The 16,798-nt window shown below is 44.9% G+C and overlaps 1 protein-coding gene across 1 annotated transcript in view; it reads right to left on the bottom strand.

Moving 5' to 3' along the window:
• The window catches only part of SFMBT2 (Scm like with four mbt domains 2), a 129,609-nt gene that overhangs the window by 32,508 nt on the left and 80,303 nt on the right, over positions 1-16,798 (bottom strand). Inside the window, exons 10-13 of the mRNA XM_038741150.1 lie at positions 12,974-13,100; positions 6,569-6,682; positions 2,919-2,961; positions 977-1,047 (exon numbers count right to left, since the gene is read on the bottom strand). Coding sequence (XP_038597078.1) covers positions 977-1,047; positions 2,919-2,961; positions 6,569-6,682; positions 12,974-13,100 — 355 coding nt within the window. The remainder of the gene's footprint in view (positions 1-976; positions 1,048-2,918; positions 2,962-6,568; positions 6,683-12,973; positions 13,101-16,798) is intronic.

Below are 16,798 nucleotides of genomic sequence, written 5' to 3'. Positions count from 1 at the left end.
GACTATAGAAAAACCATCAGACATGGTTCCTTGAAGTCATTTTATAGTTTGAATTCTGCCCAACTATGCAGAGTTCTGTCTGTTTTTACATTTACATGGAAATTCTTCACCTGGATTAACCCACACTGGTCCTATAGAGAGAAACCATTTTAGTAAGTCTGCCTGTAAAATCACAGTCTTATTTTTTTCTTAATGCAAAGCTAATGCCAAATGAAGACCTGTTCTCCCAAGGGGGTGCATCCTCTAACTTGGAATCTGTGTTCTCAGGCATCTCCCACTAGCTCTGAGCATTCAGAACATTCGAGGCAGGAGCTAGAAAATGGGAGGAAGCTACAGCCCTACTTTTAATCTGATGATCAAAGGGTAGCATCACATTGGCATTTTCAGACTTTAAAGAAAAATGCAAAAGGTTTTTGAACATTGGAAAGCACCCTCACCCCAGTTGTTTACACACGTTTGAATACACGATTCACACACTGGGAGGGCCGGATGAGAGAGCAACTCTCTACTTCCCTACACAGACAAAGCCCTTGGGCACCCAAACCCCTACAAAACTCTCTTGGTGGAAGGTTGAGGGCTAGAGGGTAGTGAGCTTTCAGGTTCCTGGGGGAGGAAAGATTGGTGGTAAAAAAAGGAAATCCCTGGGTCCGGGGCTGGTGAACAGACCAGGCCTTTCCCCACAGTCTCTCTAAATGTGGCCCTGACCACCAGACCTCTTTTAAGAGACCCCAGTGGATGGAGGGAGGTCTCGGTAGGCAAAGCAGCGCAACACTGGCAGCTCCCCACAGGACAAGAGTCAGGGTCCTGCCTTGACCCTCAGAGACTAAATGCTCAATACCTCAAAACCACTCCCCAATTCCAGTCACCCTTGCAGCCAGCCCAAGAGTGAACCCATGGGCCATAAAGTCAGGAAGGTCCTAAATTCACTTTGACATTTCACATCACCCTTGCCCATGCTGGGCAGGGCCAAACTCACCTGTTGTGTCGGGCTGAGGGAGCGAACAAAGGTCATGAGGTATTTTCTCAACAGGCACTGTGGACGGCAATCTGTGAGAAAAGAACAAGATACAACTGCATGACGATTGATTTTCTTTTTTTTTTTTGCCCACATCTTTTGTTGTTTTTGATTGTATTGTTTCTTCCTGCTAGTTTGGAAGCTCCTTGAGAGCAGGGATCGAGGCCTGGACCAACATTTTCCTTTGTGTTTATGCAGCCTTGCCAGAAGCTAATGTAGGCATCCAGAGGCTGCTGGGCACTACTGACAGCAGTAGTGGTGTCGGCTAAGATCGAGGGCATATGACCCACAGAGTAGAAGCAGGTGATTTTTTAAGGCCTCTCCTAAGGCGAAAATGCACCAAACAGGTGTCATACTGCCAAATGCCAAACTGGAGAATGAACAGAACCTGGTTTCCAGGCAGAGTGGACAAGAGTTGCAACTCTGACTCTGCCACATGGGCTGGGAATCACACCGAATAACTTTTCAGTGCCCCCATTGGCTGGAATGCCATACGTAGGCAGGCAATGATACTACTGAGCTTAACCGAATTTCAGTAGGAATAATGAACCAAGGCAATCTGGAGGGATCTGTGATGATTTCAAGGGCCTCAGACAGGGTAAACCACCGCAGAGAGGAACTCATTTCCCTACAAAATGACCTTCACCACCATGGACCACTCTGGCCCACACCAATGCAGATTTAGCAAGTGTAATTCCGTGAATGTTTACTGTTGGTCCAGGCCTGTGTTTACAGATCCCCACAAAGCTCAGTTCCATCCCGTCACCTCCCACCAAATATCCTCTTTATAACAAACACAAAGGGACTCAATTTTCCTCTCAAAGAATGCCAAAAAATGACCTGTGCAGACATGACTTAAGGGAGAAGAATAACTTTAAAAGGCACCAGAGTCTACTGTTCATTTGAAATGAGGTCAAACATGTGAACTTAGTCCTGCCAGGAAAAGAGGACCCCAGAACCTGGGCTCTTCCTACAAGTGGGTTGTGATTTTCAGTTCTTTATTTGTCAAAAATAATAGCAATGGGGTAATAATACTTGTCTTTCCCTACCTCACCAGGCAAGTTGTGAGGCTAAAGTGAGATAATCAATGGAAAGGACTTTGGAAAAAGAAAAAAGTGCAAGGTATTCTTATTATAATGGCTGTTTTTAGGACTCTTTTGGCCATCTCCCCCTTGCCTTTTTTTTCCTGATCTGCTTTAATACTCAAATTTTTAAAAGTGAATGACATTTAGGAAATAAAAGGAACAAGAGCAAAACACATTTTGAACCTCCCAATTGCAATAGGAGAGGGATAAAATGCACTTTTTCTAGCAAGCCCATCATCATCACCCACTGAATGCCTACTGGGTCCAGAGTACTGTACAAAACCCTTTATTTGGAGCCATGTATCTCAACACATCCACATGAATTTCCTTCATTCCCAGAACCTAAGGAGGGGGCATCCCGGACAATCAATGGAAAACCCAGAGATCACCGAGATCTCGTGGGGCTTGCTGTAAGCCGGCTTCATTCACTGCAAGGCAGACTGAGGGCCCACAAGCAGGGGATTTGTGGTGGGACTCTCTCAGTGGTGAGCGTGATGTGGCTAAATGTCCTTCTTGTCATTAACTATTCTGAGTTTACCTTCTTAGGGGCTGTGACCATGAAGATTACCATCTTTAAACAGCATTGGCTCTGAACCCACATGCGTTTGGTAGGTGCAAAGCGGGTCAAATTACAGGGACATGTATCTCGGTTCTCTCGGTTCCTATATTACAGCAAGCTGCAGTGTATTATTTTGAACCCAATCTGGTCATTTACTAACCCTGTCATTGCTACGTGGCTTAACTGGTGTTAATAGCCTCTCACAGGAATAAAGAACACATCAGTAATGCAGCGGGAGATTGAGTTTGGAGGAACTTACTGTTTTTCTGGTTGCACGACTGCAATCTTTCTCTTCTTTTGTACTGTGGAATGAGAGAAAGAAACACAGTTTAGTTCTGCCATCCAGGCAACTGGGGTTGGTTTAATAAACTGCTTGCTGAAAAACTTCACTGGCTTTAAAATATTTTTTTTTAATCAAGAAATGTCATCTATTGCCTGCCCAAATTTGATACTAATATCTTCAGGTCTAAAAAGGGACTTTGCCTCTTCAGAAATGTGTTCTAAATAGAACTTAGTGTATTTAATCATATCCCTTAAATGTCCGATATGTTTTCCGATGGGCTTTAAAGAAAGACATAAAGAAAACAGCACAAATATCATATGGTGAATAAACACACAGGGTAAGATAAATTGTTACAAGCATGATTACCAATGTGATTCTCCCCCTCACTGTATATAGTGATAAGACTGAATAATGTGCCAATGCAGAACCCTAAATTAGGTTGAGCTGTATTATTTTTAACGGAAACATATTTTAGTCATCGAAAGAGGGGGACACATTAAACATTTGCCTGTCACCTGTTAACATAAACAAAATGATGACAGTTTTTCATTTGAAGAAATTTTCCTCCTATTAGACTTGTTTTCATTTACCCATCTTATTGCCTGGGCATCCCCTTAATAAAGTCAGAAGTCAAACCAGTGTCTCAGAGCAACTATGAATTTTGACATAAACAGCTTCACCTCCACCACCACAAGTAACACAAGCTACTTAATGGTAAATCTTCTCACACATTGGGATTTGAAAAACAAAGAGTCTCCATTTTTTGATTAATAATCAATCACTTGCAGACAACAAATGAAAAAGGCATCACCAAGCCTAGCTGTGTCCGGAATCGACTCAGATGGGAGGGAGGGGGTAATAAATAATTAAAGTTTCTACACTGACTGCAGAGAACAGCCCTTTCGATCCCCGAGAATTCACCAGCTGCATTAAGGGCACCCTGGGGGCTTTCGTAAAGAGTAGGGAGGGATGATTGAGTTGGGCCCTATCCAGATGACTAAACCGCACCCTAGGCTAGATGCAAAATGCCATATTAATCAGATGTACAGCACAGTCTCCCTCTAAAGGCTGGCAGGCTCTGAGGCCAGAAACGGTCTGAGTGCTTCTGGAGAGTTTCCTCTGAGCCACCAGGATCCAGAGGGTGTAAGGGATAGGAGAACTTGCAAAGAACTGGCCTGGGAAGTGGGAAAGGGGCCAGAAAAATGTTGGGGCTAGTGTGATCTCCATCTCTTCAGGACCCTCTGCAAGGGCAGCAGAACCTGGAGGCAGAGGGGGTGGGGAGAAAGGACAGACACCCTAGAACTGTCTGTCCCCGACCGCAAGGGCCCCAACCCAGGAGTCCAGCTCAGTCCAGAATCCCACTCCCCAAGTGCCCACATTGCAGTGACTTGTTCTCACACCCTGTGGCACCTCCCACGAGGGAAATCTGAGAACTGGGGAGGCAGAGTTAAATACCCAGAGTCACACAGACATTCAGTGGCAGAGGCAGGAAGAAAACTCACATACTTGTGTCTTCTGAGGTAATGTCTTCACTGGCAAAAGGACATGGCATATTGAGATGAAGACAGTACAACTTGGGTGATCTGGTTTCCACAAACCCAAATCTTTTGGCAAATCTGGGCCCAGTCTAGGGCCCCGGGGAAGCAAGGCTCCCAGCACTTCAGCCTGTCTTCACTTCAAGGGGGTGGAAGTGGAGAGGGAAGGAGCCAGTCTGGGCCCACACAGTCTCCCATGGGACACTGGGGGACTTGTAGTCCCCATGATCACACAGGAATTCCACCCAAGTGTAATTCTTGTGCCCAAGAAGGTGGCCCAGCCACCAAGCTAGAAGGAAGTTTCCATGCTCACCCTGGCCTGCTGAAGCCTGGGTGGCACAGGAGATGAGACTGTGTAGGCCAGCTAAAGTTCATCTCAGTTCTGTGGCTTGTGGCAGCTTTAAGAACAGGGCCCAGGTCTTGGGAATTTCTGGTCAAGGGCTGGGCTTTAACTTAGCATTAGGAACAGGCGTCTAGGAAATGGAAGAGCAGTTCTTAACCTGATGATTATTTACCGATTGCTGACTGGACAGGTAAGTCTGGGACTGTTCAATCATGTGTCCTGATCCCCCTGGTTCAGCTTCTGAGTTCCCCTGATTCTCTCTGAGCCTGATGAGAATTCCAGGCACATCAGTGAAAGGGATCAAATGCACAAGTGGGGAACTGTAAAGTTGGATCCAAGGAGAAAAAAATATTATTACCTTGTATTATGCTCTACCAGCATTTAGGAAAAGAAGCTGACATCTCATCTGGCATATGAAGATGTGCTGTGGTCCTACAGCAGTTATTCTGCATTTAGGTAGACCCTTTTCCCCAAGAAGTTGAAGCTACATGTCATTCTGTTTAGAGGGAGCATGAGTTCAACTATGGGTGCTGGACACTCCCTGCCTAGGTCAGCAGATGGTCCATTCAGAGGCCTCCCAGGCTTCTATCCATGCAGCAAACCATCCTGCCGGCTCAGAAACCAGGCTCTGTTGGAGCAATTCAAGAGCTCGCTCACTGTGTCAGAAAGACGGACCCAATCCAAAGCCAAGGTCTTGCACAGGGAGCTACAGGATGAAGCAATTTTCCATTCTTTAGCTCTTAGAACCATGATATATTTGTACCTGGGATGTCTTACATGGATCTGATCTATTAAACAAATAAATAAAAAAACCCAACACCCAAAAACCCTGTAGCTTTGCTGACTTTCCTTTATGGAACATCAAGGTGAGGTAGGAAACAACAAACTTAATCGTCTGGATACACCAAGATGGGCCAAACTAACCGGGATCACAACGATCCAATGGAATACATTTGATTCATTCCATGAAGTAGACAGGACATTTGGTTAGCTGTTAGCTATTTATACCAGTAATTTACTGGAACCAATTGTGAATCTTGGAGGAAAAATTAGCCTCCTTCACATAATAATTATGTAAAAAATAGGACTGGTGGTTTGGAATTCATTTAGCATCTTTCAGTCTCATTTTAAAGAGGTTTTAGCAACACTTAGTAGATCGGACACTAGCTGGACACTTCAGTCCACGCCTTTAGGCTTGGAATTATTTTATCTTAACCTCACAGGGATCTTGGGAGAATGAAATGAGATAATTGATCTGAAAGCATTTTGGAATAAAAGAAAATATATTTACGCTATCCAGTTCAGGGTACTTTCAGTCCGGCCATAATGCCCAGAACCTAGCTAGGGAATTACAGAATGCTCTCCCCACCCCTCCAGGGCAGCCCCCCCACAGTGTGAGTCTAGCTTTGAAACAGATAAGTGTTACTGCTTGAGTTTTCCCTCGATGTAGGGTTGGTTTCACATGAGTGCCAAGCCACCCCGATTATAGGGGTATTACACGGATAGTATTATCTTTCTGCTTCTCAGTTTCCTCACCTACCAGGAGCAACAGTAGCTTCTCCCCTTGCCACCAATATTGAGGGAACATCTGAGTTTATCAGAAGAAGGCCCAATGCTAATACAAGGTGTACAGACCGCTTCTGGGAAATCACATACGCTGATGGTGTAAAATGAGGAGTTGGAGCCCTCCTCTACCAGACCAAAGGCACGACTATGTGTTCGGCTGAACAGTAACGGGCGATACTTACAAAGCGCTCTGTGTGGTGGGGTCAAGGGGTACGCGTTCGCCTCGCACCAGCCAACTGGGAAGATGTCCATCGACTCGACGTCAACAATATACTCGGGAACTGGAGCCTGCAGACCTGCAGTAGACACAAGCTATGATGCAATGGGAACTGCGAGGGCCTAAGCTCAGCACCCATCCCTGGGCCTGAAAGGGAATAAAGGAACGACAAGACCCACAATGTGTGAAATTCCCTTTCCGCCCAGGTATTTCCTCACCTTTTCGGACCAAGACACCTCATGGCTAATTCCCCTGGACAAGAATGGCCCAGACTACAATGGGAGACACTAGGGCTTGAAGCTGGTTCAGGAATTAACAAGTAAATGAAAATCTCGAGGCATACAGTATGAATGTATATTTAGGGAGATGGACTGATTATGTTTCACTGGTTCCTGAAATGCATGATCTGTTTAAACTGACTCTCTGCCCTCTGCCATGTCAGGTGACAAATAGCTTAGTGGTCTAGGCATAAACAGCAGGAACACACTGCACTCTGCATAACTCATTCAACATGCAGTGTCACCCCTTCTGAGACCAATGAAGGGAGCACAAGGGAGACCACTCCCCTGACTTTAGTATGGGTTTGTTAATTACAACTGCTGTGTACATTTGCCATCTCATTCTACATCACTCAACAAAAGTATGCAAGCAAATTTAAATGTCCCACTTCAACGATCCTGACATCAAAACTGTAAAATTCATGTACAAGCTCCAGGTTCTGTGACATATAAAATATGCATAAGAAAAAAGCCAGTGGGATGGTTGAGGTTTTTTTTTTTCCCCACTGGCAATCACAGACAATGATCTATGAATGCAATAATATACAGACTGTCCATAACCGTGAAGAGGTGGAACTCTAAAATAAATCACAGCTAGTTTTTAAGATTGTGCTTCTGCATGTATGCCTATGCATGTGTACGTCTGCCACCATTATGCCATGAGCAAAACCTCCTAAGTTCAAAGCTTTATGACGCTGCACTGACTATCCACTCTGCGCTTTCTATCCACAAACCAGAAAAAGTTGGGCTCTCCAGCTAAAATGAACTAGTAAAACTTAACAACGCTGATCACAAGCAATAAACACTGAACACACAGCTTCTCAGCTGACTGACTGAGAGCATTCTAGTTTGAGTGGGTCCTGCTGAAAAAGTTAAAGACCGGACTGGATATTTCAGAAATGGAAAAGGTACATTTTCTCATGTTTCCGTGCCAGAAGAGACCTTCCTCATCAAACAGACTTTGAGTTCCCTGAGGGCAATAACCACCTCAACTTCCCAAGGGCTTAATACAGTAAGTACTCTACACCATTCCTAGTGATTGACAGAACACAGGGCACCACTCTGCAGCTTGGCCAACCAAAGGCCACTGAGCCACCTGACCCTGTACTCCTGCTGGGCCTCACTGAGCCTTTATGGATACTGTGACAACACTACTCGTTCCTTGCTCAGGGAGGCCCTGATGAAATGCAACACCAAAGTGACCATAAACCCTCATTTTGTACACTGCCTGGGGTCCCCAGAGTCAGGTTCTCACACACACACACAGAGGATACTCCACTCCCAACTCTGCTTTCGCCATGGCAGGCATACGTCATCTGAAAGGGGATGGAACCACTTGCCACCCGGGTGGTGTTGCTCTGTTTTCCATAATCCTGGGGTGCCAGTGGATTTGTGGTGGCGGATGGGGGGAGACACTGTGATACTCCACAGTGTTCATGAAAAGTGAAAATTCCTCCTGGGGATCCTCCCATTTCCCCCTGGGTGGTGGCCTGCAGATACAGACACCTGGAATGCTGTATAAGTCAATCTCTTTGATGCTACACCTTCATAAAATAATTGCTAAAAGGATGTGGATCAAAACCAATTCCCCTAACATTCCACACACCACCAGCATTTCCTAAACTCCCTGCTCGGGACTTCACTTGAAACTGCTTGGTGGTTACGTCTCCCTTCACCTCGTGCCCTCGCTCCTTAAACAACGTCCGGATCACTGTAGTACCATTTTAGCCAGAATGACTTTATTTTGGAGAGGGGTAGTTCAATTTTTTAAAAGTGTCCCAAGGTATACGAAGATAACCCCAACTCCTCATAAAAAAAGATAAATATGCACCTCTCATCTGTTGTTTGTACTCTTCCACTTGAGGTCTCAATCACTTGCACTATTTTTCTTTTCGATGTCTACAGATTTGATCGTCAGCTGCTTCTCTCTTTGGGCTGTAAATTCATGGCGGGGAAGGACCGCTGTCCTGTTCTTTCTATCACTGGCTACGGCACCTCCCCAGGCTGCACCCAGTGGATGTTTAAATCAGACCTGGCTGGGTAGTTACAACTAAAATAACTAGAATATTTTGCAAGACTGTTGTAAATTTACATCTGTACTCGATTTGATCCCAGTCCTTTTTTTTTTTCCAAATTATATTAGTCTGTTCAAATTTATACTAAAACCAAAATCCAGACCTCCACCATAAGAGAAATCATTTAAAATTCAGCTGTTGCCTACTTTCCTTGTTTCAATTTGGGATCTCCAATCGCAAGGAAGAAATTTGCCCCCTCCCTAACCATTCACAGGTCTATTTACTTCACCCCTATGATTCTGGGGGCAACCATAGCTACCTATCCCCTCCCCCTTGGTGTTGGCTAGGAGAGCCAAAAAACTAGAACACACCAAAATACTGGCTCAGGCCTAAGCTTACCCCCATTTGACAGTAGCCCACTGGAGCTACAGTGAGCCTATCTGGGTCTCCATCCCTCCCTCCCCCCTCCATGTGGTCTCTGATGAGTCCTTGCTTGTGGACTCTGGTCCTTGAGCCCTCTGGCAGCAATCTCTGGGTTGCCTCAATCAATCAATGGTATTTACGGAGTGCCTCCTGATTTCAAAGCACCGTACTAAGCTCATGGGAGACTACAAAAACAGTAAGCAGAGAAGCAGCATGGCTTAGTGGAAAGAGCATAGGCTTGCGAGTCAGTGGACCTGGGTTCTAATCCTGACTCCGCCATATACCTGCTGTGGGACCCTGGACAAGTCACTTAACTTCTCTGGACCTCAGTTACCTTATCTAGAAAATAATTCAATACCTGATCTCCCTCCTACTTACACTGTGGGCCCTACAAGGGACCTGACTGCATTGTTTGGATCCCAGTGCTCAGAACAGTGCCTGGAACATAGTAAGCGCTTAACAAATACCAAAATTAAGATATACAGTCCACACCCTCAAGGGATTTATAATCTTCCAGTCTTTTCTTAACCACCATTCTGGAAGTCCTGCCTCTCACCTGGCCCCACAAACATAAAGGTGGACAAAATTACCTTCAAAACCCCCTGACACTGCTCCAGGAGGCAGCTGGGAATGGGAGTTCCGCAGCAGCAACACTGCCTGATAAATTACCTGTTTAAAATGTCCACAAGCCCGGAAACACTGGGTAAAGTGCTGGAGAACAGTGCAGGTGTGGAAAAGAAATTGTGGATTTCAAGTAAAGAGCTAAATCAGTGCAAAAATCAGACTCGCCTGTACATTTTCAGGTATAAAGCAAATGGAACAGGAACCAGGACTTTCAATCCTGGGTCTGAGGATACTACGCAAGAACCATTCGCCAAAGTAAATTTGGGTTTTTGGTTTTTGAATGGTATTAAGCATTTACTATGTGCCAGGCACTTTACAAAAGTGCTGGGGTAGATTCAAGCTAATCAGTTTGGACACAGTCCATGTCCCCATGGGGTTCACAATCTTAATCCCCATTTTACAGAAAAGCTAACAGGCACAGAAAACTCACCTAAGGTCACACAATAGACCATAACAAAGATGATCTTCATTTTAGCAATTATTATTCAAGGAAATTATTTACACCTAAGAAAATGCCAGAAGACCTAAAACCTGAGGCTCAAATGGGTTTGGTTAGATGTCATCAGTTTTGGGTTTGTTTTTTTTAAGGACAAAAGGATCATCTCCAAACTTGTTCCTAAAAGAAAAATACAGTTTACTTCAATATGCTCTACATTCCTTATCTTCCACGGCAGCTAATTTCACAAGCCCTTGAAAAAAATATCTGCCTGAAAAAATCAAACACTAAAGTTGCCGGTTTGATTACATAAAAACAGTCAATCAACCATGCGCTGAAAATATTACAAATCAATTTAACTCATAAAAATAACAAATAAAACGATTGTAAAGACATTTGAAAATTCATTGTGTGATGTCAGTGCTATATAATCAGAAGAATCATTGCCATAAAAATAATTTAACAACCACGGAATGGCCATTATGCTTTCCAAAAGACTAAGAAAACAGGTTAAGTGCAAAACGGCTATTAATGAGAAATCCGTGCCATTAGGCTGTCATTTCCCAAGGTAAATGTGCCGGGAGGGCTAACAGCCCATAAGCGCATTATGGATGGGCTTTGCTATGAACCGTCACGGGTAAGGCTCAAGGTTTTCATCTGCTTTTCAGCTGGCTCACAAAATTTTGGCTAAGAAAATCGAATGGTGTAACAAAGCTCTAAAGATCATCTTTTTGAAAGAAAGCATACTTTATCTCCGAAACCGGACCTTCCATTTCCCGAATCCAGCTGAAAGTGTACAGGATAAAAAGCGGTGGGTCAATGCAGCGCAGAGTATATTCCCAAATGGCCAAACCAAAGGGCCGGCCAGGGCTTGCAAATATCAGCTACACAATGGCCCCAATTCCTTCTCCCGCATTATGGAGAGAGCATGATGCTCACTTAAACTGTGAGCCCCATGTACGACAGGGACTGTATCCCTGCGTTGGAGGGGGTGTACAGGCCTGGAAGAGATGGAACCCTCAACACATCTATCATTATTACTATTGTTGTTGTATTTAAGTGTTTTCTGTGTTTCAAGCTCTGTTCTAAGCAAGGAGGTACATGCAAGATATTCAGGGCAGGCACAGTCCCTGTCTCACATGGGTCTCACAGCCTAGGTAGGAATGAGAACAGGTATTGAATCCCCATTTTACAAGTGAAGAAACTGAGGCACAGAGAAGTTATGTGACTTGCCCAAAGTCACCCAGCAGCAAGTGGCAGAGCCAGGATTTAAACCCAGGTACTCTGACTCTCAGGCCTGTGCTCTTTCCACTAGGCCACACTTTTCTTACTGTAATTTTCAGCCAGGCAGTTGGGTGGCAGGGTGGGGGGTGTCTAGCACTGCTGTCCTCTGCCTCTAAGTCAAGGCCCAATCTTAAAATGCTTTTATATTAAAAATCCTATTTCTTCTTTAGAGATTGGAGAAAGGACATAAGGACAGGGATCATAAGCTTCCCCTTCAGACTGTAAACGCCTTGTGGGAAGGTAACATGTCTACCAACTCTGTTGTATTGTACTCTCCCAAGTGCAATCCAACTGTACTTTCCAAGCGCTTAGTACAGTGCTCTGCAAACAGTAAGCGCTCAATAAATATGACTGACTGAATGAATGCTTAGTACAGTGTTCTGCACACAGTAAGCACTAAATAAATACCACTGATTGATCACTGAAGTCTTTTTCACTTAACTGGGAGAGGGGAAAAAAATGGAGGTGACAGGAAAAACTCCCAGAATTTTACCACTTCCTGTTCTGCTGACTCCTGGAGAGGGAACCCAAGATAAAACTTATTCTTCTGAAAGCCTACAATGACTGACTGCCCCATATGGATTGGTTTCCTGCCGCTTCCCAGAGTACTACAGGGAAGGGGCTCAGAGATTACAGGATTAAGAACTGGGGGAGGGTTGATTAGCATATGTCAGTGAGCACAGGCACACATCTATTCTTTCATTCTGAAAGGCTGGCAACAAAAAAACACTAAAAACTTGTATTGACTGTATTGTATGTCTAATATCTGATTAATAACCCTCTCTAAAAACCTACTGTGCTTAATCATACTAGCCCTGTCCATTATTTGTCTACCCATGCACAATTCCTATGAGTTTTCTCAGAGCTCCTGAGAAATTCCACTAAGTTGGGTTCAATTCTCACTCTGGATAAAGCCAGCTTATAATTTCTCTTTTCAGGTAACGTTAAATAAACACCTACTGCAAAGAAGGAATGTGCTCTGCCAAAAACATTCCAACCAGACGATCAGCGAGACACTGAGCCTTCCATCTTAGTGGCTCCCGTGTCTTTGGTTGTAACACTAGCTTCTGTGATCATGCAAGCCCAAGACAACTGGGGTCCAAACATGATTATCCTACGCCCATCACACTTCACAAAATTCTCAGTTAGGAAGAGAGGCTCAGGATGGACTTACATTTGATTAGTTTCAGTTATTTAATATGTGTGTGCCTGAGAGGAAAGGAGCAGTGGAAGGCAAGAGGAGCGGGAAGGGGAGAGGGAAGGAAGACTCTGGCGAGGAGCTGGCTGCCAACCAGAACCCTGATGCCTACCTTCCAGGTGAAGCCACATCAGTCTTCCCTTCACAGTGATAATGGAGGCCACGCAGAGTTCTCCAGGATTCCTGGGGTTCACTGCTTCCAGCTTCATGTTCTTTGTGAATCCCCGACTGAATGAAGTCTGAAAGAGACCAATGCCCAACCATGAGGCCTCTGTCGCTAAGCATGGTCTCCTGAGATTGCGTCGCACTGGGGAGCAGGGAGGAAGCTGCTATCATTCATTTTCCTCCTTACTCCTCCTTGCTTGGGAAGTGGTGGTTTGAGGAGGGCAGAAGAAGAAGGAGGGATGGCAGAAGAGTGGAAATACTATAAAGGGGCAGGCAAAATATGTGCCGGTTATCCCCAGGGTTGGCACAAGCTGAGGGATAACCCCCATCACTCCCACAGTTCTGGCAGCATTGCTCCATTTTACACTTGAGAAAATGGAGGCCCAGGCAGGAGAATTCACCTGATCACAATTGCAGCCTGGAAGCCAGCACTTCTGATTCCACTTGCAGCTGGGTGGAATGGGAAGGAGCCCCATCTTGAGCCTCCCATCCTGCTGTTGTGAAGTTTGTTAACTCTCACTCACTGGTGAGAATGGGGAGAAAGGATGAGACAACATCCTGGAGAAGCAGCATGACTATTGGAAAGAGCACAAGCCTGGAAGTTAGAGGACCTGGGCTCTAATCCCAGCTCTGTCAATTGCTTGCTGTGTAACCTTGGTAAGTCACTTAACTTGTCTGTGCATCAGTTCTCCCTCCTATTTAGACTTTGAGTCCCATGTGGGACAGGAACTGTGTCCAACCTATTTAACTTGTATCTACCCCAGAGCTTAGAAAAGTGTTTGACAAAGAGTAAACGCTTAACCAATACCATTAAAAAAAAATCTAAGCCTTCTTGTGGCCAGCAGAAATTTAGCCTCAGCCTCCAGAATTGCCAGTCAACAGCAAAATGAACTGACCTGGAACTCGATCTGTGTTTGCCCTGGTTTTCACTCTGCTAACACTGCATGGAAGAAAGCAGTGGCAGAAGGTGGGCAATTGTACTACAGAAAATAAAGAACCATCTGTAAACAGGCTGATCCACCCTAGAGGGTGTCTGTGATGCTTTATTTCAGATCTGTTTTTACTCCAAAGCTGAAGCTGGGTGTTTCCCACCTTTTCCGGCCTCCAACTGCAACCTATTTTCTCTCTTTTCTGCTCTGGGTCTCTGTGAGGTTCTCTTGGTGATGTGGCCAGAGTGCTAAGTTCCCCAGGGGCTGTTAAACCCCCACCACGACAGGCAGCTGCATTCAGGTATTTAGCTGGAGGAGCAAACCCTCAAATAAAGCTAAATGCTGTCCTCGGTTTGGGGCAAGAGTACGTGACCTGGGAAGGAGCTGGAGCCAGAATCTGTCCCCTGCCTGAACCCAGATAGATTTGCTTCATCCTTTCCGTTTCTTGTGGAAACCAGATCAAAATTTCACACCCAAACCATTTTCTTATAACCTTCGCCACTGGGACAAAACATAGGCATGCGCAAAAATACACACAGACTCACAAACACACACGCGCACATGCTTTTTCCTGATAAGAGCCCCAATGGAATGCCTGAAAAATCTTCAAATGAGTGGGACTGCTTTCTCTCCTAGTTACTAAAGGAAAGCTACAAACACCCAACCTACTTTCATTTCGGCTCACTGCTTGAGGCTAATTTATAAGGGATCAATGGCAAAACAGTTACCTGTGAGTTTATTTTACTAAGCATTTGGCTGTATCAATCCATCTCATAACTGCCTCTGATTGTTAAGCATCCCCAGAGAAATAGCTACAAGCTATCCACATCCACATCGGATCTGACGTGCCACACTGGAGATGTGTGATTAAAAAATGAATTCAAAATAAGCATTCCATCAAAGAGCACTTGGAACAAGTTAACAAATTCAACAACCTGCCAGTAATGCAATGCATATGCCAATGGGCAGATTTCAGTCCTGAAGATTAAATAAATGAAAGCAAGGAAACAAAGAGGCATTGGGGGGGGAGAGGGGAGAGAGAGAGAGAGGAAGAGAGAGAGAGAGAGAGACAGAAAGAGAAAGCACACAGCTAACGAACCTACCATTAAATTCACCCAAGTGGATGTAATCTTGGGAGAATGTTCCTGAACCCTGGAAAGCCAACTGGGAATGTGGTCACTGCTCCGAGACCTGCAAACCCTTAGACATTCTCAGAATCTGTGTCTAACCTGCTCATGTTAATAATAATTATGGCATTTATTAAGCGCTTACTACGTGCAAAGCACTGTTCTAAGCACTGGATTACCACAGTTCAGTACAATGCTTGGCACATAGTAAGCACTTAACAAGTACCACTCTTATTATTAGGAAAGGTGAAGCCAATAGGAGGCAGAGAGAGAAAGAAGGCACATCAAGGAGGCATTTAAGGAACAACAACTGGAAAGTGCTGAAATATGAACGTGAAAGAAATGGCCCAATTTCCTTCTTTGACCATGTGCAGTTAGGTGAAAGGGATCTGCACACAACAGGTGCTCAACCAAGTCTACATGTTAATTAATCCACTGACTGGAAAATTAATTTGCCAATCAATCAATCAATGGTATTTACTGAGCATTTACTATGTGCAAAACACTGCACTGAGCACTTGGGAGAATACCACAAATTTGGTAGCCATGACCCCTGCCCTCAAGAAGCTTATGTTTAATGAACATCTTGTGACCCCGGAGAACCCACGGAGTTCCATGTATGAGCAGCAGATGTGTGTATTACAACCATGAAATTGGAAAAAGGGATGGAAAGAATATGGGGATCCAACAGTCCATGATAGGTAATGAGATACCACCCCCACAATGAGTGGAAAGGGGATGAGCAATGGGCAACGGAGAGGGTAAGGACCATATGACAATTCAGTTCTCAGACACCACGGTTTCGACAGTGACGTTGGCATAGTTCCTGGCAAGACGTACTGTTGTTTGTACCAATGGCAGGACTTAGCTCATTGCTTGGCCTCAGTAATGACTAATTAACTGAAGGCAGCATGACCTAGTTGACAAAGCACCGGATTGGGAGTCAGGAGACCTGGGTTCCGATCCCGCCTCTGACACTTGCCAGCTATGTGACCCTGGGCAAATCACTTCACTTTCTTGTGCCTCAGTTCCCTCAGCTGTAAAATGGAAACTAAATATCTGTTCTCCTTCCCCTTTAAATTGTGAACACCGTGGGACGGGAACTATAGCTACACCAGTGCTTGGCACATAGTAAGCACGGAACAAATAGCAGTATCGTTGTTATTAAAATTATTAAGGTAAGGAATGATTAAGGGTAGTGATGGCAGATTGCAAAGTGGGCATCCAATTAGCCTATTTGGCGGGGTCTACTGAAGCTGCCTGGCTAGCGTGGTGGAGTTTGTGGTACAGGTGGAAAAGGTATTAGGACTCTGGCTCAGAACACTGGCTGCTGTCTGATCCCAACTTCGTCATAATAGGGTCTTCTGGAGCCTCGATCTCATGGACTTTCCCACCCCCCAGTTTAGAGTCGCCACCGAGACCAAACAAACAATGCCAGGAAAGAACTGTACGCAACTCGGGGACTAAATGCAACAAGATGTTATTATACATAAGCCGGTTATTTCAATTGCCCCCAAGCCTCCTTGACCAGAAACCTCCACTTGACTAGAGATACCAGCTTAGGACAAGCCAGGAGTGGTTCTGTTGTTGACAATGAGTCATACTAAAGGCCCAGAGACTTAAAAGGTGTTTGAAGTCTATGCTTCAAGAGTCGGGGTTTGGGGTATTTGTAGTCCTGCTGCATGCAGGCAGTTCGGCCAACCAGGGAGAGGAAGG

The sequence above is a fragment of the Tachyglossus aculeatus genome, assembly GCF_015852505.1.
Source record: "Tachyglossus aculeatus isolate mTacAcu1 chromosome 12 unlocalized genomic scaffold, mTacAcu1.pri SUPER_6_unloc_1, whole genome shotgun sequence".
Taxonomy (NCBI): Eukaryota; Metazoa; Chordata; class Mammalia; order Monotremata; family Tachyglossidae; genus Tachyglossus; species Tachyglossus aculeatus.
Note: the sequence above shows the minus strand (reverse complement) of the source record. Positions and strands in the feature narration are given on the sequence as shown.